General features: G+C 35.4%; 1 protein-coding gene and 1 pseudogene across 1 annotated transcript; one reads left to right on the plus strand and one right to left on the minus strand.

Annotated features, from left to right (window-relative positions):
* Nucleotides 1-7,665: 7,665 nt before the first annotated feature.
* On the plus strand, nt 7,666-8,337 carry LOC128034603 (photosystem II CP47 reaction center protein-like; annotated as a pseudogene).
* Nucleotides 8,338-9,907: 1,570 nt separating this feature from the next.
* On the minus strand, nt 9,908-17,055 carry LOC105804689 (perakine reductase-like). Its single transcript, XM_052624314.1, has 8 exons — nt 16,887-17,055; nt 16,578-16,745; nt 16,270-16,473; nt 15,965-16,137; nt 15,770-15,866; nt 15,652-15,679; nt 10,599-10,724; nt 9,908-10,460 (listed from the first exon to the last, which is right to left on the minus strand). The coding sequence occupies exons 1-8, from the start codon at nt 16,947-16,949 to the stop codon at nt 10,267-10,269; spliced, it is 1,053 nt and encodes a 350-aa protein (XP_052480274.1). The 5' UTR covers nt 16,950-17,055; the 3' UTR covers nt 9,908-10,266.
* Nucleotides 17,056-27,623: the final 10,568 nt, after the last annotated feature.

A 27,623-nucleotide genomic window follows, 5' to 3' on the forward strand; every position in this document is an offset into this window, starting at 1 on the left:
AGGGGTTATATTGAGTTCGCACAAAAAAAATATTTCCCCGAGTTTCTGAATCAGTCCCAAATTACTCCTAACTCGTATTATGGGCCTCGAGGGTTTATCTAAGGGACTTTAAGATTATTTTATGTTATATTTGATAATTATTTGTATATTAACTGTAATTTGTTCGATAAGTATAGTATGCTCTATAACATTGTTCCGGTGATGGACACGGGTTAGGGGTGTTACGCATAATATCTATTTTTCGTTGATAAAGGGGTATTTCCATGAGTTTGCCTTGGTATCGTGTCCATACTATTGTATTGAATTATCCCGGTCGCTTGCTTTCTGTTCATATAATGCATACGGCTCTAGTTGCTAGTTGGTCCGGTTCAATGGCTCTATATGAACTAGTCGTTTTTGATCCCTCTGATCCTGTTCTTGATCCAATGTGGAGACAATATATGTTTGTTATACCTTTCTTGACTTATTTAGGAATAATCAATTCATGGGGTGACTGGAGTATTACAGGATGGACTATAACAAATCTGAGTATTTGGTGTTACGAAGGTGTGGCCAGAGCACATATTGTGTTTTTTGGCTTGTGCTTCTTGGCAGCTATCTGGCATTGGGTATATTGGGATCTAGAAATTTTTTGTGATGAGTGCACAGGGAAACCTTCTTTGAATTTGCCCAGATTGTTGGAATTCATTTATTTCTCTCAAGAGAGGCTTGCTTTGGCTTTGGCGCATTTCATGTAATAGGATTGTCTGGTCTTGGAATATGGGTGTCAGACTCTTATGGACTAACTGGCAAGGTCCAACCTGTAAATCCGACGTGGGGCGTGGAAGGTTTTGATCCTTTTGTTTCGGGAGGAATAGCCTCTCATCATATTGCAGCTGGGATATAAGGCATATTAGCGGGCTTATTCCATTATAATTACATTATATTTTTATCTACTTTACTATTTAAATTTAACAATTAAACTTATTTTGTTGTCTAATGTGGTACCATTTCCGAGTCTCAGTGAATAATTTTATATTTTTGCAAATTTAAGTATAAAAATGATTCAGCATGCTTAAATTGATTCAGCATCTTTTCAATATCATGAAATTGTTCCATAACAGAACGACCATCAACCATTTGATAATTATTGAAACGACTGACAAGAAATTTCTTACTTGTAACATCTTCGGTCATGTATCTTGCCTCCAATTTGTCCCATAATTCTTTAGCGGTGACGTCGTTTTGGTAGGTGTCGAACAGACCATCAGATAAACCATTCAATATGTGGCCCATGCACATGTAATCAGCATTGTCCCATTTTTGTCTTTCTTGGGTTGCGACAATGATTCGTTTTCATTCTCTTCAGGTCTTGGAGTATCCAAAACATAAGCAATCTTCAAAGTTGATAACAAAAAGTGCATCTTTTTCTGCCATCGTCGAAAATTGCCACCATCAAAACGATCAAGTTTAACAAAGTTGGAAGCCAACTCCCATAGTGTTCCACTTTCATGTGTTGTGGTAGTCATCATGAAATATAACCTTAAAATTGTTATTACAAAACTCCGGTAAGGAAAATCTCGAACACACGATCGGAACTCGAAAAGAAAAAAAAGAAATAGGACAAGGCTCCAAGGCGTGTATCAAGCCACTATCTTTAAGGTTATATTCGCCCCCACTTATCTTCAGTGTGCAAATGAGTTCCAAGCAAATTAACCTCGAGGATACAATGAAGCCAATGACTATTTGCGTTTTGCACTGACGAGAATAGTCCACTATGCACTGAGTAATGTGTAACAAAAACTCAATTTCTACAAAGGATTTATGCAGTAATACTTTATAGAATAATCTAATAATATTAGAAAATGAAGGAAGAGAAGAAATAATATTAGAATTTGTTGATATATTTCTAAATGAATGTTTTGAGTTATGATATTAGTCGTGAGATTTGGCTCATAAAGGTTGGTGTGTATTTGGCCATATGAATTGGTTGTTTAAGTGTTGAGAAAATGCTTGTTTGAACTTAAGATGAATTGATGGTTATAGTAAGTTAAATTGATATACTTTTGAGTTAGTTTGGTACTAAAATTGAAATGAAATGAACGAAGTTTATTAGTTAACTTTTATATGGTATTATGTAGGGCTGTGCATTATTCGGTTAAAACCGAATTTTTTTGGTTAACCGACTAAGTTCGGTTAATCGGTCGGTTAACCGAAAAATTTCAGTCGGGGGTCGGTTAAATTTTTTTGGTTTGTTCGGTTAACGGGTAAATCGGTTCGACACAAGTCGGTTAACCGAAAAAATTTGGGTAAACCGAATTTACACCCTCCCCCAATTTAAACCCAGCCCAACTTAAATCCAGCCCAATTTTCTCTTAGGCTTACCGAATATGACAACCCAAATTCTTTTATTCAACAGCCCTGGCCTGCTATCCATTACCATTTGGCATTTGGTCCATTTCTCATCTCAGCAGCAGACAACACGTCAACAGTCAACACCCCTCTCCTCCCCCCTAATTTCACAATTTTCATTTTTCACCTTCACTTTCACTCTCACTGTCACGACTCACAGTCTCACACTCACACACACACACACATACAGTCCGTCAGTCCCAACACTCGTAGCCAGTAGCCTTAAATCTCAGTCTCAGTCTTAACACCCAACACCCGATATCTACATTCTCAATCTCAGTCGACACTCGACAGAAGAATCGGGAGTCGCCAAGTACCAGGTTTGCTTTCTTCTAACTTCTTACCTCTTCACTTCATCTTAACCAATGCTATCCATGATTGATGTCTTTTTTTGTACAAATGAACACTTAGGGTATATATATTATGTAATTAATCATTTACAAGCAGCTATGTAAAAACAAAAAAACCCTAAACAGTAAAAATGGTAAACATACATGAAATCATTTACACATCCAGTGCACAAATCATAATATGATTTTGTTGTGTAAAAACTGAAGTGAAATTTAACCCTTTCTTGTAAATACAAGTATACAACGAAAAATTTAGAAACTTTACCTAAAATTTGTCTTTCTCCATTTTGTCTCCCTTTCGGTTGGAACAATGCCACAAGGGCGCTTTTGAAATAACCAAATGTTGCTTTCCATTAAACCTCCAGGCTCCACGAACCTCATAAAATTTTTCGGTTTATCTTTTTGTCTCTCTGTGGACTGTGGGTATATCTTTTTTTGGTTTTAAAATTTTCGGTGAATTGAATCTTTAAAGAAATAATAAAATTCCTTCAGTTCTAACCCAATAAATATAGCTAACTGTTTTAATTACTTAGCTTAGAAAGCCCTTCCTTTTCAAGGACATTGAGAAAGCCCAATAATAATTTTCTTTGATCATTAATGAGTTCATTTTTTTAATAGTCATGATCCTAAAATAAATAAATATTAAAATTTAAATTATTGAATATATTGTAATTAATGTATATTGTAATTAATGTAAGAAAAAAATGATCAATTGGCTGTTGTTGGCTTCTTTAATGTATCACATTGACTTAAAGGTATCCTTCACATGGAAAATTTTATATATTAATTAGATTTGGTATATTAAGCATCGGATAGCTCTAATCTTTTAGTAACTATTAATCCACAATGTTGTGAATTTGAATTCATTTCACGTTTGCTTTCCCAGGTTCCAGATTAGTCCACCTCAATGCATACACATATACCACTCTTCTTTTGCCCCACCTATGGGACTAACAGCCTAAAATGCATTTCTAGTACTAATTTTTGATAAATAATCCAATTCAAACAACATTAATCTAAATTCAAGTTTTGAATTTAACTTGCACTCAAACAATGACTTAATTGATAATAATAAAAGAAATCATCGAATAGCTCTAATCTTTTAGTATTCTTTTTTTATATACATAGTATTTCATTTTATTTGATTTTATCCTATGTTTTTATTTTCCCAATAATATAGATTACATAATTTGACGGTTCAATCATAAAAATTCAACTGGTACAAGATAGAATTCTTGAAAAGAGATATAAATTAAATTTTAACTAAATTGAAATGTTTGGATTTATATTTTGAGCATTTTTAACATAATTTTATAACCTAATTTTTTAATTAATTTGCAACTTATTTCATTTTCTTATTTATTTTTTATTTTATAAGCTTCTTCTACATGAATTTTTGCTAATGGTTCGATCAAATTTATTCCTTGATTATTCAGTTTCCTTTAACTCAAAGCCCTATGCTGGCAAGGCCGAACCTTCTTCTAGTTTTAGGCTGAACCTGCTTCTAGTTTCCTTTAACTCAAATTTATTCCTTGATTATTCAATTTCAGCAGTCAGCACCATGATCTTAACTTGGTAGATGCGAACAACATATATCTAGAAACCATAACATAAATTTAATAATTTTAGTGTTTTGATATCTTAACTAAACTTGTATATGTTTGATACTTTGATTATTCATCCAAACCTTAATTTTGTAATGGGTTAAACTAAACTTGTATATGCTGCTCTTGATCTTGCAGAATGTCAACCGAACCAACATCTATTGAGGGTAAGGTTACACCTCCTACATCGATAGATTCTGAAAATTCAGGAGTTGGAGCTTCAATCCAAACAAAGGGGACTACCGGGAAAAGAAAAGCTCCTCCTCAAAGGTCAGAAGTTTGGTCTCACTTCACTAAGTTTATTAATAGTGAGGGTGCAAGTAAGGCTAAATGTAATTATTGTGAAAAGAAATTTTGTTGTGATATGAAAAAAATGGTACGGGGTCATTGAAATATCATATTGGTTCATGTAAGAAAAATCCTAGTAATGTTGTTGACACTAGTCAAGGATAACTAGTTTTACCTAGAAAGGGAGTTGAAGGGGGGGAAGGGAATTTTTCAACTTGGAGATTTGATCAAGAAGCATGTAGGAAAGGATTAGCACAAATGATTCTGATTGATGAATTACCTTTCAAGTTTGTTGAAAGTGAAGGTTTTAAGAAATTTATGTTTGTGGCATGTCCTAGGTTTCATATTCCTTCACAAACTACTATGACTAGGGATGTTTATCAATTGTATCTAGATGAAAGGGTCAAGATAAAACAACTTTTGAGAAGTTCTTGTTCTAGAGTTTGCTTAACTACTGACACATGGACATCTTTGCAAAGAGTTAATTATTTGTGTATCACTGCTCACTTTATTGATAACGATTGGAAATTGAATAAAAAGATTTTAAACTTTTGTCCAATTTCTAGTCATAAGGGTGAGTCCATTGGGATGGTGATTGAGAAATGCTTGTTGAATTGGGGGATTGATAAGTTGTTTACTGTTACTGTTGATAATGCAAGTTCAAATGATGTTGCTATTGGTTATTTGAGAAAGAAATTTAACCCTCGAGGGGGTTTAGTTCAAAATGGTAAATATCTTCATATGAGATGCATGACACACATTGTGAATTTGATTGTTGTTGAAGGCTTAAAGGAAATGAATAAATCATTGAGCGTGTTAGGGGGTCATTAGATATGTGAGACAATCTCCAGCTAGATTACAAAATTTTAAGGAGTGTGTTGTGGTGGAAAAGATAGAGTGCAAGAACATGTTGTGTCTTGATGTTTGTACTAGGTGGAACTCGACCTACTTAATGTTAGACACTGCTCAGAACTTTGAGAGAGCTTTTGAGAGATTTGAGGAGCAAGATACAAACTTTAGGGCTGAACTTGAAAGGGGAGAGGGTTGGCCTAGTGTGGATGATTGGGATAATGTTAGAAAATTGAGGGATTTCTTGGAACACTTTTATGAAGTCACTTTGCGTATATCTGGCACTTCATATGTCACATCCAATAATTTTTTTGATGAGCTTTCCGAAATTGATATTCTTTTACGAGATGCTCAGTTAAATAGTAATATTGATTTCAATGTTATGGCCATCAAGATGAAAGAGAAGTATTATAAGTATTGGGGTGATATTGATAAGATGAATTTGCTTATGTTTGTTGCTTGTGTTTTAGATCCTAGACAAAAACTAAAGTATCTTGAATTTGCACTTAGTGAAATGTCTAGTTCTAAAAAAGCTTGTGAAATGATGCAAAAGTTGAAGGAATCTTTGTATGAATTTTTTGATGAGTATAAGCCTCCACTTCATAGTACTTGTAGCCAATCGAGTTCGAGTGTGTCAACACATGTTTCTATTGGTGAGCCACAACAAAAAATGAAAAGGCGAATGCAAGCTTTGTATAAAAAGCGTGAGTTGGAAATTTGTGGTGAGGATAAAACATCTGAGTTGGATAAATATCTAGCTGAGGCTAATGAAGAATTTGTTGAAGATTTTGATATTTTATTGTGGTGGAAAGTGAACAGCCCTAGATTTCCCACTCTTTCAAAAATTGCCAGAGATGTGCTAGCTATACCGGTTTCTACGGTTGCTTCAGAGTCTACATTTAGCACCGGGGGACGTGTGCTTGATCAATATAGGAGTTCTTTAACTCCTAAAATTGTACAAGCTCTTGTATGTACTAAAGATTGGATTCGAAGATCATCATCACAAGAAGACAAAAAAAAGATTGAAGAACAAATCCAAGAGCTTGACAAGATTGAAAATGGTATGTTTATTGTTTTATTTTAATAGTTTCAATTTTTTTACCATATCACTCTTACTAATTTAATTGATTCAATGTTTAGACATTTCTTGGAATGCATTAGAGCCTACCCTAGATTCATGAGCTTTCGTGAGTTGAAGGGTATGCTTACTACTATCTTATTCTTGTTAATTTATAATCTATTCGTTTGTTTATATTATTTGATTTTTTTTAAATGAGTATATTTCTATTATATGCTAAATTTTTGCTCATGTTTTTTTAGGTTTAATGAAAATGGAGATATTTTGGAGAGATGACATGGATATAAATGGAGAATGTTAGAAACTTACATGTCAATTATGTGTAAATTCAAGACTTATGTAATGTTTTTAATTATGTAGTTAATTCAAGACTTATGTAATGTTTTTAATTATGTAGTGATTCAAAGACTTATGTAATATTTTTAATTATGTAGTGATTTAAAGATTTATGTAATGCTTTTAATTATGTAGTGATTTAATTCGGGTAATTCGGGTAATTTGGGTAATTTTCGGGTAATTCGGGTAATTTTCGGGTAATTTGGGTAATTCGGGTAATTTTTAACCAAAAATGAACAAAACATATTTTTCTGTTAATTTGGTTAACCAAAAAAAATTTCGGTTCGGTTAATTATTTTAAAAAAAAATTGGTTCGGTTAACAGTTAAAAAATTTGGGAGGTCGGTTAATTCGGTTTTAACAATTTCAGGTCGGTTAACCGACTGAACACCCCTAATATTATGAATGTTGTTGATCAATTAGATAAGTAAATTTTTAGGCATGATTTAAATATGTTTGAATGTGAAAATGTGTTGGTTTCCATATTGATTATAAATTGGTTGACGTTGAAATTGCAGGGAAGGTTAGAGATTTATAAAGGGGTTATATTGAGTTCGCACACAAAAAATATTTCCCCGAGTTTCTGAATTAGTCCCAAATCACTCCTAACTCGTATTATGGGCCTCGAGGGTTTATCTAAGGGACTTTAAGATTATTTTATATTATATTTGATAATTATTTGTATATTAATTGTAATTTGTCCGATAAGTCTAGTATGCTCCATAACCTTGTTCCGGTGATGGACACGGGTTAGGGGTGTTACGCATAGTATCTATTTTTCGTTGATAAAGGGGTATTTCCATGAGTTTGCCTTGGTATCGTGTCCATACTATCGTATTGAATTATCCCGGTCGCTTGCTTTCTGTTCATATAATGCATACGGCTCTGGTTGCTAGTTGGGCCGGTTCAATGGCTCTATATGAACTAGTCGTTTTTGATCCCTCTGATCCTGTTCTTGATCCAATGTGGAGACAATATATGTTTGTTATACCTTTCATGACTTATTTAGGAATAATCAATTCATGGGGTGACTGGAGTATTACAGGGTGGACTATAACAAATCTGAGTATTTGGTGTTACGAAGGTGTGGCCAGAGCACATATTGTGTTTTTTGGCTTGTGCTTCTTGGCAGCTATCTGGCATTGGGTATATTGGGATCTAGAAATTTTTTGTGATGAGTGCACAGGGAAACCTTCTTTGAATTTGCCCAGATTGTTGGAATTCATTTATTTCTCTCAAGAGAGGCTTGCTTTGGCTTTGGCGCATTTCATGTAATAGGATTGTCTGGTCTTGGAATATGGGTGTCAGACTCTTATGGACTAACTGGCAAGGTCCAACCTGTAAATCCGACGTGGGGCGTGGAAGGTTTTGATCCTTTTGTTTCGGGAGGAATAGCCTCTCATCATATTGCAGCTGGGATATAAGGCATATTAGCGGGCTTATTCCATTATAATTACATTATATTTTTATCTACTTTACTATTTAAATTTAACAATTAAACTTATTTTGTTGTCTAATGTGGTACCATTTCCGAGTCTCAGTGAATAATTTTATATTTTTGCAAATTTAAGTATAAAAATGAATGGGCCAAATTTCAGTTAACCCAATTTCTTAACTAAGAATGAGTAACCGCATTCATTGGGTTTTAAAAAATTTAAATTAAATAATTATTTTATTTAATAGTATTAATATTAATATATTAATATAATAATTATTTTATTAATTATAAAATTAAATTTATAAAAGTTGTTTAAGATGGAGTTTGAATCTTAAATCATTTTGCGAGTTGTTACTCATATCAATCTTATTAAATATATTATTTAAATAAAAAATGTTTTTCGAATCAATACGTACAGATTTTGAATTGATCTAAAACAAACTTTGAATTTTTTAAAATAGTTAATCAAGATTTTATTATATTTTGCATTCAATTATGTTCTTAAATATCAAAATTCCAATCAATTAATGGTCTATAGTTAAAAGGTAACAACAGATGCTTTGAGGGTTGTTTTCATTAAATGGCATTTCATAGTGATGAAATTGGTGGTTTTATATTTAAAACATATAAATATATAAAAAATTATAAAATATATAAAAGTGCAAAAGTTATAAAAATAAAAAATATTATATACGAAAAATATATATAAATTATTAAGAAATTGAATTTTTTATTAAAATAACAAAATAAATAAAAGTTATAGATTATAAAATATATAATAGTAAATATTCCCAAGTAATATAGAAAATTGTTCAAAAGGTAAGATTCTCTGTAATGAACAGTAAAAATTTTACTGTTTATTGCAGAAAATCTTTCTTCAACTTTACAAAATTAATGAATTAATTCTTATATTTTAATTTGTTTAAATTTGGTCCTCTTACTCTACCAAAACTAATAAGTTAATCCAATTTCGTAACCAAAACCTACCCATTAAATTCCAAGGTTAAAAAACCACAATTCAGAAATTCATATATGAATAGGGAAAATCAATTATTCTTCAATTTATATGCAAAAGATAAATTGACTAACTTTTTTATTTTTGTAAAATTGAAAGGTGAGATGATAAATTAAAGTATACTTGCTTTTCAAAAAAAAAATCAATGAAATTCAGAATTAGAATTTTCTTAAATTCCTTTTCTTCACCTGGAAAATGATATTTAGAATCTAAAATCGAGAAAAAGGAAAGGAGCGCACTTAGATCAGAGAAAGAGATGAACCCTATCCTCACAAGGGTGCGCAGTTTTCTTCATTGCTCCAACATTATGCACCAGCCGGGAATCGAACCCGGGCAGGGTACTATTCTACCACTAGACCACTGGTGCTTCGATGTCCATATGTTTTAACATCTTCAATACTTTTCTGTATAAACGCAATAGATTGTTTTGTTTTTTCTTTTGAAAGATATTTCAGATTGTTATTTGATACAGATTTTACTCGTGTAAATATGAAATGAAACAAAAGAGATCAATAATTTTAATGGATTTAGAGCAAGGGACGCATACACTCGTGTTAAATTTTCTGGAAAAAGTAGATATTTTTTTATTTCTCCAAGTAAAGCAGGTAGTAGAAACCTAATAGAATAATGCTGCTGTTACTAGCGGCATTCAGGTGATAAACAAACAACCTGGTTCATTTTCAAACTACATAACTTGGAAGATTACTAGCTACATATTACAGGCAGAAACACAATACAAAACTGCTTATTTGTTTTGGTTTGGTAATGCAGGCTTCTACTCTCACTCAACCCTTCATTAGTACTCTAACCAAATTGCTTACTAAATCATTGATACAATTTTTCAATAGTTTGAGTTGTTGGACAGTCCATTCATCCAAAACCTCATATTTTGCTGCAGACTTAACATCCATGGTTTTTTCAGGTTGAAACCTTGCTCCCCTTTGGTGGTGTATTACCAAACTTCCAGTGTAATTGACTAAATCTATCAGGCAAAACATCACCTGCTACCTCATTTATCGGAACCGCATCAGAAATTTCTTTCAAATCTTCTGCTGTGAGCTTTACTTTTACTGAATCAATGTTACTATCCAGATTTTTTATCTTTGTTGTTCCTGTGAAAACAAGAATGAAAGAAAGGGTCAAAACTATGGTCCTAGTTTTATTATCTAAACGAGGCATATGCATTGGTACTTGGTACAAGGCCATCGAAAGGAGAAAATAGATGTTGAAAATTACAGAATGTGACTCACCGGGAATCGGTGCTACATCATCCCCTTGATGAAGAACCCAGGCAAGTGCTAATTGTGCAGGGCTACATCCATGCTTCTCAGCCAACTTCTCCACTTTCAAATACAACATCTTGTTTCTGTCCCAGTTTTCTTGTTGGTGCAACAACAGAATCAAGCAGACTCAGCAAGTATCTTGTCGAGCAAGCCTCGAAACTTGCTGAGCAAACAAACAATTTCGAGTTAAAGAAAGAAGAGAATAAGCTGGGGAAATTTTAGAGAATATTGATGAACAAAACTGATTTGATTCATACATAAAACAATGGCTTGAAGCCAGTACATAACTCAAGCATAAGGCTTGTCAAAATCAACAAGTAATTACCTACCTCCACTAATTACATAGAAACTTGAAATCTTAGCTTGTAAACTTATACAAAACTGTGTTTACAGCTCATACATAAGCTAATTACATCAATCAGAAAGCTAACTTAGTTAGAAATGAACTAACACTCATTTCATCAACTAAATATAACAAAATGAACAAAATGAGCTTGCATCAGCAGCCCTTGCATCTGTTCCAGCTTTGCTTGGTCTTCATGGCCTGTATGGAATCGAGTGTTGGCTTCATGCTGACCAACTTCAACACTCCTCCTTGGTTAGCATGGTGCAAACACCTAATTTTCTTCTTAAATGCTCAAACCTTGTGACATTAAGGGCTTTAGTCAAAATGTCTGCAAGCTGGTCCTCTGAATTGCAGTGAATTAGCTTCACTTCCTGAGCTTGCTCCATTTCTCGAACAACATATAGCTTAATGCTAAAATGCTTTGTTCTTCCATGGAACACAGGATTTTTGGCAATTGCAACAGTAGATTGATTGTCACAGAAGATCTCTGTTGCTTCCCTTTGATCCATATTCAAATCAGCCAGGATTTTCCTAAGCCAAATGGCTTGGTTGATGACACTTGTCACGCCACATACTCGCTTCAGCAGAGATTGTGCCACCGGACTTTGCTTCTTGAGCTCCAGTGAGAACATAGTGAACCAAGGTTGAAAGCATACCACGAGGTGCTTTTCATGTCATCTATCGATCCAAATTCTCACTATCGGTGTACCCAACTAGATTTAGATTTCCTTTCTGCTTGTACCTTAAGCCATAGTCCAAAGTGCCTTTGACATATCTGAGCACTCTCTTGGCAGCCTGAAATGCTTCTCATTGCAACAATGCAAGAACCTTGAGAGCAATCCTACAGCATACATTATGTCTGGTCTAGTGGCAGTCAAGTATAGCAAACAACCAACTAGACTCCTGTAGGTAGTTTCACATACCTTCTCAAAATCTCCTTGGCTCGATAGTTTTTCTCCAACAAAGAAGGTGTTTTAGTTGGTTTCTTTGTTTGCATGGAGAACTTGGTCAGAATCTTTGTGGCAAAGCTCTTCTGACTTAAAAATATCCCATTCTGTGCTTGAGTCACCTCCATTCCAAGAAAATAGGACATCTCCCCAAGATCAGACATTTCAAACACCTCTTGCATCTTGGTCTTGAAATTAACCAGCACTGCTCGATCTCCTCCTGTCACCAACAGGTCATCAACATATAGGGACACAATGAGTTGTGTTTGTGTCCCTTGCTTCTTGACATACAGTGTTGGCTCACTCTTGCTTCGATTGAATCCCAGATCAGTCAAGTAGCCATCGATTCTGCTGTACCAGGCCCTTGGAGCCTGTTTTAAGCCATATAGGGCCTTCTTCAATTTGTAGACCATATGCTCTCTCCCAGCTATTTCAAACCCTTGTGGTTGTTCAACATAGATGTCTTCATCTAAAAAACCATTCAGAAAGGCTGATTTCACATCGAGTTGATGAATTTTCCATTCGAGCTGGGCTGCTAAGGCAATCAGCAGATCGATGGTGTCGAGCACGCCATTTGGTGCAAAGGTCTCCAGTAGTCCAAGCCATACCTCTGATGAACCCCTTGACAACCAACCTTGCTTTCAGGTTTGTTCAAGGTTCCATCAAGATTCTGCTTGGCTTTGTACACCCATTTCACCCCAATCACCTTCCTTTTGGTGGCCTTTCAACCAATTCCAGTGTCCGTTCTTCTCAATCATGCCGATCTCCTCACCATTGCACCTTCCACTCTTGCCGAGCTTGACCTCTTCAAAGTTACTTGGTTCAGCTATGGCTATATGAGCCCTTTCATAAATCTCAGTCATTGATCTTGTTCCTCTGACTGGTTCATCATCAATGTCCATTTCAGGAACACTTTGTTCTGGCTCAGCTTGGTTTGCTGTAAGTTCTTCAGAAACTTCCTCAGGTTCATGCCTTTCCCAGTTCCAACATGACCTTTCATCAAATACCACATCCCTGCTTACTGACACTTTGTTTGTTGAAGGATCCAAGATCCTATAGCCCTTCTTAACAGTGCTGTAGCCCACCAGAAGACCAGGTCGAGCCCTTTCAGACAATTTGTCCCTTTTAACAGCAGGTACATGTGTGTAACATATGCATCCAAAGACCTTCAGATGAGCCAGTGATGGCTTGAAGCCAAACCAGGCCTCGAATGGAGTCTTCTGATCCAAAGCCTTGGTTGGAAGTCTATTTTGAATGTATGTTGCAGTGTTAAGCGCTACGCTTATAGTGCTTTAGGCAGATTCTTCTGAATCATTAAGCACCTGGCCATATCCATTAAGCTCCTATTCTTCCTTTCACTTACACCATTCTGTTGAGGTGTATAAGTGTTGGTAAGCTGGTGTTTGATGCCTGCCTTATCACAGAAGGCTTGGAACTGAGCTGAGGTGTACTCAGTCCCATTATCAGACCTTATGGTCTTCACTTGCGACTGTTTACATCTCGTGACAGTTTTAAACTTCCAAAACACAGTGGCCACTTCTGATTTCTGTTTTAAGAAGTAAAGCCAGCAATATCTAGAGAAATCATCAACAAACAGTATGAAATACCTGTTTCCACTTAGTGACTCAGTCCTCATAGGGCCACACACATCAGTGTGCACCAGTTGGAGTTTTTCAGAGGCTCTCCAGGCTTGATTCATGGGAAATGGCAATCTGGCCTGTTTTCCTAGCTGACACACTTCACACACATCATCATGGTCCACTGAGTTGATGAAGTTTTCAGCCAGGTCTTCTCTGACCATTCGGGCCATCGATCTGAAGTTGGCATGTCCCAGCCTTTGATGCCACAACTTAGATTCATCTGATGTGGCTGTGTAGGCAATGTCTGACTTCTTTGTCCAGTCAACCACAAAGCTCTTATCAGCCATAGGGACTGCCATCAGTTTGGATCCACTTGGATCACCGATTTGGCATCGCTTGTCCTTGAACACCACAGAGTAACCTTTCTCCAAAGAATTGAGCTATCTTTGAGTAGGTTTCACAATTTCGAGCACCGTGAGCACATTTGAGATCATTTTGGCACTGTGGGAGTGCATATCAAGACATCACCTTTGCCTTCACTTGAATAAAGTGCCCATTACCAATTTTGACTTTGGTTCTACAGTTTCTGTCTAAAGACTTGAAGATTGCAGCATCAGGTGTCATGTGATTGGTGCATCCACTGTCTAGGAGCCAACCAGATGAGAGCCTTTCCTGAGTAGCTGAGCATGACACAGCAAAGACTTGCTCCTCTTGGTCACTGTCCTCCTTAGCTACTCGAGCCTCAGCTTTCATCTGTTGAGACTGGTTCTGTCTTAATTTGGTCTTGCTCTTGCAAACTCTCTCAACATGACCCTTCTTCTTACAATGCAGACACACAGCATCTGGATTGAACCAGCATTTTTCTTCTGGATGACCAGCCCTTCTACAAAGGCTTGCAAGTTTGACCTTCTCTTCGCAAAGATCATTCTTTGGCTTGTCTCTCGGGCCTTCTTGCCTTTGTAGGCGATGTTGTCCTTGCTGAAAGGCACCTTCTTGATGCTCTTCCGGTCTACTTGCTCTCCTCTCGCTCTTGAGCATATAGAGCATTGATCAACTCGGTCGGGGAAATGGTGGATGATCCTTGAGTCCTCGAGAGATGAGATTTTTGCCTCATACCTCTCGGCGAGTTGCTATTACTTTCTCCACTATCCTAGCTTCATTAAACTGCTCTCCAAGGAGCCTGATGCTATTAACCACAGCCATAATCCTTTCAGAATATTGCTTGACAGTTTCTTCTTCCTTCATATTTAAATTCTCAAAATCTCTCCTCAAATTCGATGAATCTTTCTTTGCCTTGTCCTCTCTCCCTTGAAACTCTTCTTGCAACTTATCCCAGTTCTGTTTTGGTGATTCACAGCCATAATCCTTGTGAAAATCACATCGACCTTTGAGTTCGAATGCAAGACATGGCCTTGTGCCTCTTGGTCCTCTCATCGACATCTTTGCTGATCCGAGCCATTGTTGGATTGCCTCTAAGTGGTTACGGTTCAACATCTGAGTTGACCACCTCCCACAGATCATAAGCTGCAGGTAAGTCTTCATTTTGACCACCCATATGTGATAGCCTTCTCCATTGAATACTTGAGGTGCAAATGGTGAAAAGCTTGATGAAGCCATGGATTTGTATAACAGTCCCTTAAGAAATAAGCTCTAGATACCAATTGTTGGTGCAACAACGTAATCAAGCGACTCAAGAAGTATCTTGTCGAGCAAGCCTCAAACTTGCCGAGCAAACAAACAATTTCGAGTTAAAGAAAGAAGAGAATAAGTGGGGAAATTTTAGAGAATATTGATGAACAAAACCGATTTGATTCATACATAAAACAATGGCTTGAAGCCAAGACATAACTCAAGCATAAGGCTTGTCAAAATCAACAAGTAATTACCTACCTCCACTAATTACATAGAAACTTGAAATCTTAGCTTGTAAACTTATACAAAAGCGTGTTTACACTCATACATAAGCTAATTACATCAATCGAAAGCTAACTTAGTTAGAAATGAACTAACACTCATTTCAACAACTAAATATAACAAAATGAACAAAATGAGCTTGCATCAGCAGCCCTTGCATCTGTTTCAGCTTTGCTTGGTCTTCATGGCCTGTATGGAATCGAGTGTTGGCTTCATGCTGACCAACTTCAACATTTCTCCTTGAAACCTTGGGAAATATAGCTTAAAAGGTAGAAGTTGGGAGGGTATTAGTTTACTTTCTATACAAAGATTAAGGATAGATTAAAGACATGAATAAGTTAGTTCCCATACCAGATGACTATTTGCAGGCACAGTTTCCACCACTCCTTTGCCACCAAAGAAACCGCGACCAAGAGGGCTATAAGGAACAATCCCAATTCCAAGTTCCCTGCATAGATCAACACGACTAGCAAGATTAGAGTTCGAATCTGAAGTAAACTTTACATTTTTTTTTAAGTTTCAATGGTTCAAGATACACGAACGAACCTGCAAAGGGGGACTATTTCATCCTCGATATCACGAGTCCACAGCGACCACTCTGTCTGGAAAGCACTTATAGGATGAACCGCATGTGCTCTCTTTATAGTTTCAGGGCTAGCTTCAGATAAACCTATGTACTTAATTTTCCCCTCTTCCACTAACTTCTTGAGTTCAGACATCTAAAGTCAGAAAAAGCTCAACCAGTTAAAAGATAGTTTCCCCACAATAAGAAGATGAAAGAAGGAAAATCTAGGACTTGGTATTATGTATTGAACAAATAATCTTATGGTGCTTTCAGCTGCAGCACTTACAGTATCCTCTATAGGAGTGTTGGTGTCAACCCTGTGCTGGTAGTAGAGATCTATATAGTCCACATCTAGGCGCTTTAGGCTAGCCTCGATCGAGGCATGGACATATTCTGGTGTACCGTTTATTTTGATACCAGTTGAATCCAGTTTTTCGAAACCGAACTTTGTGGCTAACTGTACCTTCTCTCTTGGTAGCTGCTTCAATGCCTGAAAAAGGAATTTTGGTTTTACAGGTTCATGAGACAAGAACAATAATAGAAGCTTGGGTAATTGGACTTGAAAATACAAACAGCTTGTCCAAGCATGTCTACCTTTCCAACCAAAATTTCATTAGTTTTGGGTCCATAGATATCAGATGTATCAAAGAAAGTGATTCCTCTGTGGAATGCATGCTTGATAATCGATATCCCAACTTCTTCAGAGACTGGAGAACTGTAACCTCCAGTGAGACCCATACAGCCAAACCCCAACTTTGAAACCTACAAAACAAAAGAACTGAGACAAATAAATCCAGCTACAGTCTGCATATCTTGAACGAACAGATATAAAAATGACAAAAATTCAGGGCATATTTAGAGAGAACCTTTGTCATGAGTAGTGTAAGAAGAGCAGAATCTAACCTCAAGTCCTTGAGTTCCCAGTTTGATTCTAGGAATCTGAATTCTCTGCTGCTCCTCACCCATCTTTTGTTCGTTTTTCTGTTCTTTCTTGTGTTAATGAACTGCGGCTTTTCTTGTTTGTGTACGGCTCAAAAGAAACAGCAAGTATAAAAGATTTAGCCGATGGCTATGAAGATTAGAATCTTCATCTTAGTTGACTTGTCAACTTCGCGACTACTCTAAATATGTCAAGAATTCGTAATATGTTCCAAATAGGCACCCCATAGGTCATCTTTTTTGTCTGTTTTATTAAAAACATTGATATGTATTATAAATATTTAGAGAGAATATAATTTTTGACTTTACTGATGTGGTTAATATTACTAGAATAAGATCAGATTGGATGGTTTAAAAATTGATCGATATAATAGTTCAAGCAAAAGGGTTAAATCGATTGATCGGGAAACTACATAAAATTGGTAAAAATTGAAAAGCTGAACAAAAATCGATTGTCGAAGTGGTTTAATAATTTTTTTAGATTTTTATAAAATTTTAATTAATTAGTTAATTATTATTGATGTTAACTTTGATTTTCAAATGATTTGATATAACAAAATATTTCCTTAATCAAATTTTGTAAAACTTCATGTTAAACCATGAGAAATTATTTTCAAAGTAATTTTCAAATTTGGTCAAATGCTTAGAAATTTTTATAAGTGTTAAAAGCTTCCAAAATTCCTTTAAAATTTAATTTTGACAAAACTTGGGTTGTGGTCTAATACTCTTTATTAAATAATACACTTGATTATTCACACAATACACTAAAAAGAAACATTCCTCAAGGAACAATAATAAGTGCTCTTAGTTCAGTACCTCACCTATACTTTATAAGATATTGATACTTGTTAACATATTATATTAATTATAATCAAATTTACCTCGAAATAAACAAGATAATTAGCATAACAAATATCTTCAATCACCTTAGGAAAAACCTTGAATTTTTAGGATATACTTTCAAGTTTTGCCCGATTTGATCTAATCCATCAAACTTTAGAAGTTGATTGCTTCGATCCAAATCTAAATCAATCTCCAAGATATGTTGCTATGTGTAATTTGGATATAAAAGACGAGTTAGCTAACATCCAAAGTATCAACAAAATTCAAAGCCCAAAAATGTTTTGTTGCGAAAATTTGCTACTTAAACATGGCAAGTTTTCTAAGCAAACAATGCCACGACCGGATGGTACTGATCTAAGTACTGCTCAAAAACTACCTCAACAGTATTGGTAATAAATTTCGTAATATAAAGATCAATAAGTGTAAAATGATATGCATAATGAATAATATTAATAGCAAACTATTGATAAAATAGTAATTGTTGAAACCTTTTTTAGAAATCAACTTTTATTTTAAAAACGAAAATGGAGTCACCGCTAATCCTTTTTTATTTAGGTGTGATTGGATCACCTCAAAACTAGGTCATTTTAATAAAACGTTAGATTTACTAAAACGGTAATCTTCGGTCTACAAAATCTGAAAAATGGGTTTGAGAGTCGATAACGTATGAGGAAGGATGAGCACTCTCATAACGCCCAAAATTGGTACCTAGTTGATTACTTGATGTTTTGATGTCGAAAATTGAAAATTCAAAAGAAAATTTAAGATACGATCCCTTCTTGCATGATTGCAAACTAAATTGAATTTTATGGAAAGAGTCTTCTTATTTCGAGCCAATCGAGAAAAGGATTATGTCCTATAAGTTAGAGCACGATATCTTGAATCCTCAAAAATAAGGATTCTCGTTATTTGATTATTACCTAAGTCTTATATATTTTGAATTTTAAAAGGATGCTCGTTTATCTTGGTTCAAGGAGAAAGTCATACCCCGTAAGTTATGGCACTATTTCTCGAATCCCTAAACAAAGAACATTGCCTCGGTTTAAAAAAATTCCTTTTTTATGCATCGGGTAAAAATGAAGATAACGTTTAATGCAATATGCAATTAATTTATTCAAGTGTTGGTACAAAAATAAACGAATATTTAAGCATGTTGCATAATATGGAAATGACAAAAATAGTATAGAATAGCTTACGTGGTCAAAAAATGGTAAGAAAATAATAACACGTGGTAGTTAGAATAATTTTTAGCTGATTAATAATACTATTTAATAATGGCACTAATAGTAAAATAATAAGTGGAACATTAGTAATGACAAAAATGGTAAAATAATAAAAAAGGTGTAATAATGCTATGGTCATGGTTGTGAAATATTAGTGATGACAAAATAAAATGTTAAATAGCAAAAATAATCATTTAACAATAACATCAACATTTAAAAAAACCAAAAATGAACTAAAATGAGATGATTAAGAAACTTAAGGATAAAAATGAAAGTTATGTAAATTAAAGGATAAAATATAAATAAGGAATTAAAATGCTGAAAATTAAATAAATAAAAAAGGCAAGATTAAATATAAAGATTAAATCGAAACCATAATAAAATTTTAGGGTATAAAATAGTAAAAAATAAATAAAATGAAGAATTAAATAAATGAGGGATTAAATTGAAATTTAAATAGAACTTAAAGCATTAATTACGAAATAAATAAGAAAAAAGGGAAGTAAATGACTAAATTGAAAATATAACAAAATTTAGTGCCTAAATTACAAGGAAACAAAATATAAAGGATTAAATTAAAATAGAGTATAAAATTTAAGGACTTCGAGGGCAATTAATCCAATCCGTATCATTTCCTTAAGTTGACAGTAGGTCAAAGGACCAAATTGCAATGAAATCAAAATAACAGGGTAAAAATGAAAATAAAATAAAAATGCAGGACTAGTTTAGAAACATGCTAAAAGGCAGAAGGGCCAAAATGATAAATAACCCATCCTTTCAAAAACACACGAATCTAAGGGAGTTCGGGTCGGACATTCAAGTCGTGTCCAAAACGACGTTGTTTTAGGGCTTCTGAGACTTGCCCCAAACGATGTCGTATAGTGACCCCCTATATATGCCAAAAATTCCCAAAAGAAATTCATTTCAGATTCAGTTTGTAAAAAAATTTGAAGTCCTTTTTTTTCTCTCAACCTTTCCCTTGTAATGCTTTGGTGTCGGCGAATCTCTGCCGTGGCCATCGGTTATTGGCGACGGAGATCGCCACCTCCGATGGTCGAATATCGCAACAACGGACCGTTTTTATCCCTGCCTTCTTGGGAATCCAGATCTGGGGTCAAAATCCCTAGAATTCGGTCGAAGTTCAATGACAAAAATAGAATATTTCAGTTCTTGGTCTTTCTCCATTGCTGCCTTAGGCGAATCCCCAAGGATTAGACAACCTCTCAGACTAGAGGAGACACCGACGACAGTGAAAAAGGTAAAAAAAAAACTTATTTATTTAAATTTTTTATATATGAGTGATTCAAAAAATAACAAAGAAAAAAAAACTACCTTCTGTTTAAACTATTATAGTTTTTCTATTCTCTTTTATGCCTGTGTGTAAAAATACAATATGTTCATTAGGCTTGTATAGCTGATTGATTACAATATTCTATCATTTCTTTTTTTGTTTTTTTTCTTCTGTTTTTGTCTTTGTTTTTCTTCTTTGCAGGTATCTATGGCAAGGTCAACGGCGTTGGGGAGCCACGCCTTGCCATTTCGATGAAAGGGGCAGACGAGGCGTCAGACCTTGGGAGACGAGCCTGCTGATGAGGCGGAGGTTGCGGTGTGGATGGCTTTAGTGTTCTAGGTTTTCTTGCTTAGTTTTTTTTAGGTTTTGGGCTTAGGTTGGTGTAACATTGGGTTAGGGTTAGGGTTAGGGTAGTTTAGGTTTGGGCCTGTAATCTAGGCCAATTTGTAAATGAACTAGTTTTTATTTTATTTTATTGTTTTGTTTATTGGGCTTGACGGATTTGGGCCTTTACACCTGCCCCTCTTTGCTCATTGTCGTGTAATGGGAAAGGAGCAAAGACCTTAAAAAGGGACCAATTCTGTCTGGTCCCGCTGAATCTCGCCTTCTCTAGTGCTTCCCTTTTTCAAGCAACCTACTCTTTTAGTTCCTTGGTTACTCTGCTTTATTGTATCCGTTTTGCTACAACTTTAGGAAGGCAGGATTTAGTATCACGGCTTCATCTTGCTCCATTGCAACTTCAAGGAGATAAGATTTTTTGTTGTAGCTTCATTCTAACCCACTGCAACTTCAAAGTATAGGAAATGCAGTTTCAATCTTGCTCCACTGCAACTTCAGGAGGATAAGATTCGTTATGGTAAATTCGATCCAACCCACTGCAACTTCAAGGGTAATAGATTTGTAGCCTCATTCCAACCTACTGTAACTTCAGGGGTATAAGAATTGTAACTTTAATCTGATCTACTGCCACTTCAAGGATATAGGATTTGTAGATTCAACCCGAGCCATTGTAGGGATATAGGATTCGTAGCTTTATTTTTCTCCACTGCAACTTCAGAGAGATAAGATTCACCATCGTAGTTTTATTCCAACTCACTGCAACTTCAGAGGGTATAGAAATTGTAACTTTAATTTGATCCACTATAACTTCAGGGATATAGGATTCGTAGCTTCATCTTGCTTTACTGCAACTTCAGGGAGATAAGATTCGCAATTGCAGTTTCATTCCAACCCACTGCAACTTCAGTGGTATAAAAATTGTAGCTTCAATCCAATCTACTGTAACTTCAGGGAGATAAGATTCGCAATCGCAGTTTCATTCCAACCCACTGCAACTTCAGGGGTATAAAAATTGTAGCTTCAATCCAATCTACTGCAACTTCAGGGATATAGGATTTGTAACTTCATCTTGCTCCACTGCAACTTCAGGGAGATAAGATTCGCTATGGCAGATTCAATTTGACCCACTACAACTTTAAGGGTTTAGGATTTATGCTTTCATTGATCTATTACACAGTTCTCTAGGGAACAGGACCTATAGAATCCATTTCATAGGCCTATATTTTATGCCAAATGATTAGGATGTTATGATCAGAATGAATCAAATGCTCCTAACTAGATGTATATGAATGATATTTGTATGAATATAGAATGACATTTTTTAGAATGATCCCATTTTAGTACTTAGGTTGACATTGCTCGTTATTTGTAAAGGTTTTATCACTGATGTGTTACCATGCCTTCTTGTTCAAATCTGATATCTTTGACAGAAAACCTAAAAAAGTAATCACAATTTAGACTATTCGTTCCCAGATATTTCTAGCCCTTAGATTTGGTCAGTTTTAACTAGTGGTCCTGTTTCAAGTCATTGTACTATTTAGAAGCCATTTAAAGCAATATGCAAAAATCTTTTTACTTGAATATTGTTAGTCCATTAATTGCTATTTCAATGTAAAAAAATGCTTGAAAAAGGTTGTAATAATAGACAAGATTGAAATTTATTGGGAGCAAAGCTCGAAATGAAAACATTAATCAAAATAGCAAACATTTCTAAAACACAAAGTGAGTAAAATGAAATTAGGTGCCCCAGATATCGCATCATGAGCTTATTCGCACAAACTTCTTAAGGACCATTTTGAGCCTAATATGTGTCTAGGAGATCTAGAGCACATCGTTGATGCTTCAAAATGTAAAGTTTCTCCTCCTTGTTACTTTTGAGGGGACAAGAATACCACATCCCTCATTTTCGATCAGTGTATGAGTTGCTCTTTTTCGAGTTTTCAACTCACAACCCTTTTGGTCTCAATGCGCTTTTTGCGGGTTTTCACCTTGGCCTCTCCTTTTTTATTCTTTTTTTAGGTAAAATATTTCTTAACTGAATCCGAATTTATAGGATTGGGAAGGTTTTACCATCCATCTCAGTCAAAATCAGCGCTCCATCAGAAAAGGCTTTCTTTACCACATAAGGTCCTTCCCAATTTGGCATCCGTTTTCCTCTGAAGTCCTTTTGTATAGGAAGGATCTTTTCAATACCAGGTCCCCCTTATGGAATTCTCTAGGGTGAATCTTTTTATTGTAAGCTCGTATCATTCGTCTTTGGTACATCTGACCGTGACGTATAGCTTTTAGTCTTTTCTCTTCGATCAAATTCAACTGATCATATCGAGATTGAATCTATTCTGCTTCATCTAACTTTAACTCTGATAAAACTCAGAGAGAAGGAATCTCGACTCCAATGGGCAAGACTGCCTCCATTCCATTAACCAATGAGAAAGGCATTGCCCCGGTAGAGGTTCTGACAGACGTTCAATAACTATATAGGGCAAATGGTAATTTTTTATGCCAATATTTACAGGTCTCTGTCATTTTCCCCACGATCTTCTTAATGCTCTTATTTGCTGCCTCCACTGCACTAGTCATTTTTAGGCGATATGGTGACGAATTGTGGTATTTGATCTTGAATTGATTATAGACTTCTGCTATCGTGTTGTTGTTCAAATTTAATTCATTGTCAGATATAATGTTTTTTGGCATTACATATCGACATATGATCTTTTTCTTCAAGAATTTACTAACTGTCGACTTTGTGACATTGGCATAAGAAGCGACTTCTACCCACTTCGTGAAGTAGTCGATGACCACAAAGATGAATTGATGCCCATTGGAAGCTTTTGGCGAGATCGGACCAATGACATCCATGCCCCACATGGAGAAAGGCCATGAAGAAGTCATAACTTGAAGAGGTGAAGGATGCATGTAACAACCCTATTTTAGTTAAATCGGAACAGTGGTTTTAGAACCACAAATCTGAGGTCAAAATTTTTTTTAATATTATTTTTGGTATTTACAGCATATGAATATATATATGTGAAAGTTTCGTAAAAATTTTTTACTGTTTGAATGCTTAATTCGGTAAAAAGGACTAAATCGTGTAAAGCGTAAAAGTTGTGTTCTATAAGCTAAAGGTGTCTAATAGCTATAGAAAATTATATTAAAGGTCCTTAAGTGATAAATAGTCCATTTATGAGTTAGTGGATGATAGTGGAGCGACATTTGGTGTAATTACTAATGTTTTTAATGGTAAAATAGTAAATAAGTAAATTAATGATAAATAAATAAAAACAAAGCTAAAATTTTGTGCATCTTTTCTTCCTTGGCCGAATATTGAAGAAGAAAGACACCATTGATGAACACTTAGGGTTCAACACACACATAGCTTGATTAAGGTACGGTTTGACCTTAGTTTTTGATAATTTTTACGTTTTTATTATCGTTGCTTCGTGTTCTAGCTATCCCATGCCCAAATTTTTGAATTGGTTAATGAATTTGTGAGTTGCCATTGATTATAGCTTGATGTTTTTGAATGTTGATGATGGAAAATGAATCATTGTTGATAGATTAATATGTTTTGTAAACTGATTTTTGATAAAAATGTCAAATAGGGATTAAATTGTGAAATATGCAAATTGAGTGGTTGAAATGTGAAATAAATGGAAGTTTTGGGCTGCTAGGGGCACTATAGTAATTTGATTAAGCTTGGGTTATATTGAATTGTGTGAATTTTGTGTATTTGTGAAATAGGGACTAAATTGAACAAATGTGAAACTGTAGGGGCTAAAGTGAAAAAATGTCCAAATAGGTATTTTTGGATGAAATTAAATGAATAGGTGATTAAATGAGTTAAATTTAAATTCATATATGTTGACACCATTTTTTGGATGAAAAACGGGGTCGACTTGGGTTTTGAAAAAAGAAACGGGAGTCACCACCAATCCTTTTTTTTTATGAGGTGTGATTGGATCACCTCGAAAAGGGGTTGTTTTTAATAAATGGTTTGATTTTATTAAAACAACAAGTTTGGTCCACGAAATTCAGAAAAACGGGTTCGGGAGTCGGTTACGCACGAGGAAGGATTAGCACCCTCGATACACCAAAAATTGGTACCTAGTTGATTACTTAATGTTGAAAATTGAGAACCTTGAAGAATTTTAAAAATACGATCCTTGTATTAAAACCTTGAAAATTTTCAGGAAAAAAGGGATATTTCACGTTATTCGAGAAAGAGAATCATATCAGTAAGTTAGGACACAATGTCTCGAATTCCCGATACGCGAATGAAAAATGCTTATTTAAAAGATATTTAACTATCTTGGATTAAAAAAGGGATCACGACCAGTAAGTTAGGACACGATCGTTTTTTAATTCCCGATATCGTTTAAAACTTGAATTTGAAAATATTCACGTGTTTATATTTATTGTGAAAATCGAAACCCAGTAAGTTAGGGCACGACTTTTCAAATATCTAAACACGAGATTTAATTTATTCGAAATGGATTTTGATATATTGGGTAAAATGAAACACGAAGCTAATATGTATTACGATATATATAAAAAACATATGTATGTAAATTATAAAATATAGAAAATACGTAAGAAAAATATAGATTTTGAAATATAAATAATATGTATAAGTATGTGTATATATATAAATAAAAATGGGTATGTGCATACATATATATTACATAAAATAAAATATATAAGTATGTATATCGTAAAATAAAACAATGTAAGTATGCATATATATATATATAACAAAATTTAAAAATAACAAGACATAAGTGAGTAAATAATGACAATAATAAAAATATTAATGATATAATAATAATAAAGATAATAATAATGACAGCAATAATGATACTAAAAATAATTAATTAAATAATAAAAAAATGTTGAAAACAGACTAAATCAAAATAAAATAAAAAATACTGGGCGAATTTAAAAACAAAAAGAGACTAAAAGGACTAAATTGCAACACGCGCCGAAGCAGGAGGGACCAAAATGGAAAATAAACCAAAACCCCCAAAATGCGGCACTGCAATGGACCGAATTGAGACAAAAATAAAAGTTTGTGGTTAAATTAAAAATAAAAGAAAATAACCAAAAAGGACCAAATTGTAATGCGTTGCAAAGTTGAAGGGACTGCGTTCGCAAATATCCCATTTGGAGAAAACACGTGGATCCTCCCCTTGGGTCGGGTCACCGCGCGGGTCATGGAGGGCCAAAACGGCGCCGTTTCATTTCTTATATAAATAGCAAAATAAACAAAAAAATAGTTTTAAAAACATTTTCACAAAAAAAACAAAGGAGCTGTCCATCTCTCTCTCTCGGTCCCTCTTTGGCCAAGCATTGGGCCGCCGTCCGTCGGCCACCGCGCAGGGTGGTCGGAGGCACAAAATCGAATCTTTTCGGTCCCTTTTGAAGCCGATTGCCTCTAGACCACAGATCCAAGGTGGAACGTCGAGAAAGATGAGCCCAAGATCCGAAAATGAGGAGAGACCGCTCGTCTCCTCCTCCTCTGGCGTGGCACAGATGAGATTTTCTTCTCCTTTTCCTCTCTTTTATTTTATATTATTGATATCTAAAATAAATAAAACATAAGAGATAAAAAAATGCGAATCTGAGAAGAAGAAAAAAAACTTTTCAACTTGTTTTTCTTCTTTATTTCAAACGTTTGTAGCAAACGAAAGAAGAGAAAACTCTTCTTGTTTTACAGTAAACTTAGCTTTTTGCAGAAAAGGAAAAAGAAAAATCAAAGAAAATCCCCCTTGTTACCGATCTTTTTGAAGGCTTTTATAGCCAAATAATAAATCTATTCTATTTTTCTTTTCTATCAAATATTACTGTTGCTCTTGACTTGTTTACAGGTGCTTGTGGCGGTGGCGACGTGACCGTGGCGGTGGCAAGTGGGCAGGGGGCTGCAAGAGGCGGTGGCAGAGGGCAAGTAGGCTAGGTGCGGCGCTAGGCTAGGGTTAGGGTGATTAGATTTTTTTCTTTTTTGTTTTGGATTTGGGCCATTCGGGATTTGGGTTTAGAGAATTGGGCTTTTTGGGCTATTTTGGGGTATTGGGTGTTTTTGTTAATTTGGGCTTCGGGTTAGGTTTAGGCCCCGGGTAAATTTTGGGCTGTACAGCTACCCCTCTTTGCTTCATTGTCGTGTAACGGGAATGAAACAAAGACTAAGAAAGACCAAATTTTCCCGGTCTCATCGATTCTTGACTTGTTCTAGTGCTCCTCTTCTTCAAGTAGCTTCGTTTTAGTCCACTGTGTCTTTGTGTTGCTTCGTTCCACTGCATATGATAGATTTAATCCGACCTACTGCAACTTCAGAGGTATAGGCATTGGCGCTTTGGCCCACTCCGCAACGTCGAGGAGATAGAATTACTGGCTTCAATGTACTCCACTGTAACCTCAAAGAGATGGGATTTATCGTCTTCAATCTACTTCACTGTCGACGCAGAAAGGCAAGATCTGTTGTCTTCAACCAGCTCTGCTACAACCGAGAGAGGTAAGGTTTGTGTCTTCGATCTGCTTCGCTGTCAAGGCAGAAAGGCAAGATCTGTTGTCTTCAACTAGCTCCACTGCAACCGATGGAGGCAAGGTTTTGTTTTTGATCTGCTTCGCTGTTAACGCAGGAAGGCAAGATCTGCTTCTTTAACCAGCTCCACTGCAACCGATGGAGGCAAAGCTTTCTTTTCGATCTGCTTCGTTGTTAACGCAGGAAGGCAAGATCTGCTTCTTTAACTAGCTCCACTGCAACCGATGGAGGCAAGACTTTGTTTTCGATCTGCTTCGCTGTTAACATAGGAAGGCAAGATCTGCTTCTTTAACCAGCTCTACTGCAACCGATGGAGGCAAGGCTTTTTCTGATCTGCTTTGCTGTTAACGCAGGAAGGCAAGATCTGCTATCTTCAACCAGCTCCACTGCAACCGATAGAGGCAAGGCTTTTTCTCGAGCTGCTTCGCTGTTAACGTAGGAATGCAAGATCTACTATCTTCAACCAGCTC

Source organism: Gossypium raimondii, chromosome 11 (assembly GCF_025698545.1).
Source record: "Gossypium raimondii isolate GPD5lz chromosome 11, ASM2569854v1, whole genome shotgun sequence".
Lineage (NCBI taxonomy): Eukaryota > Viridiplantae > Streptophyta > Magnoliopsida > Malvales > Malvaceae > Gossypium > Gossypium raimondii.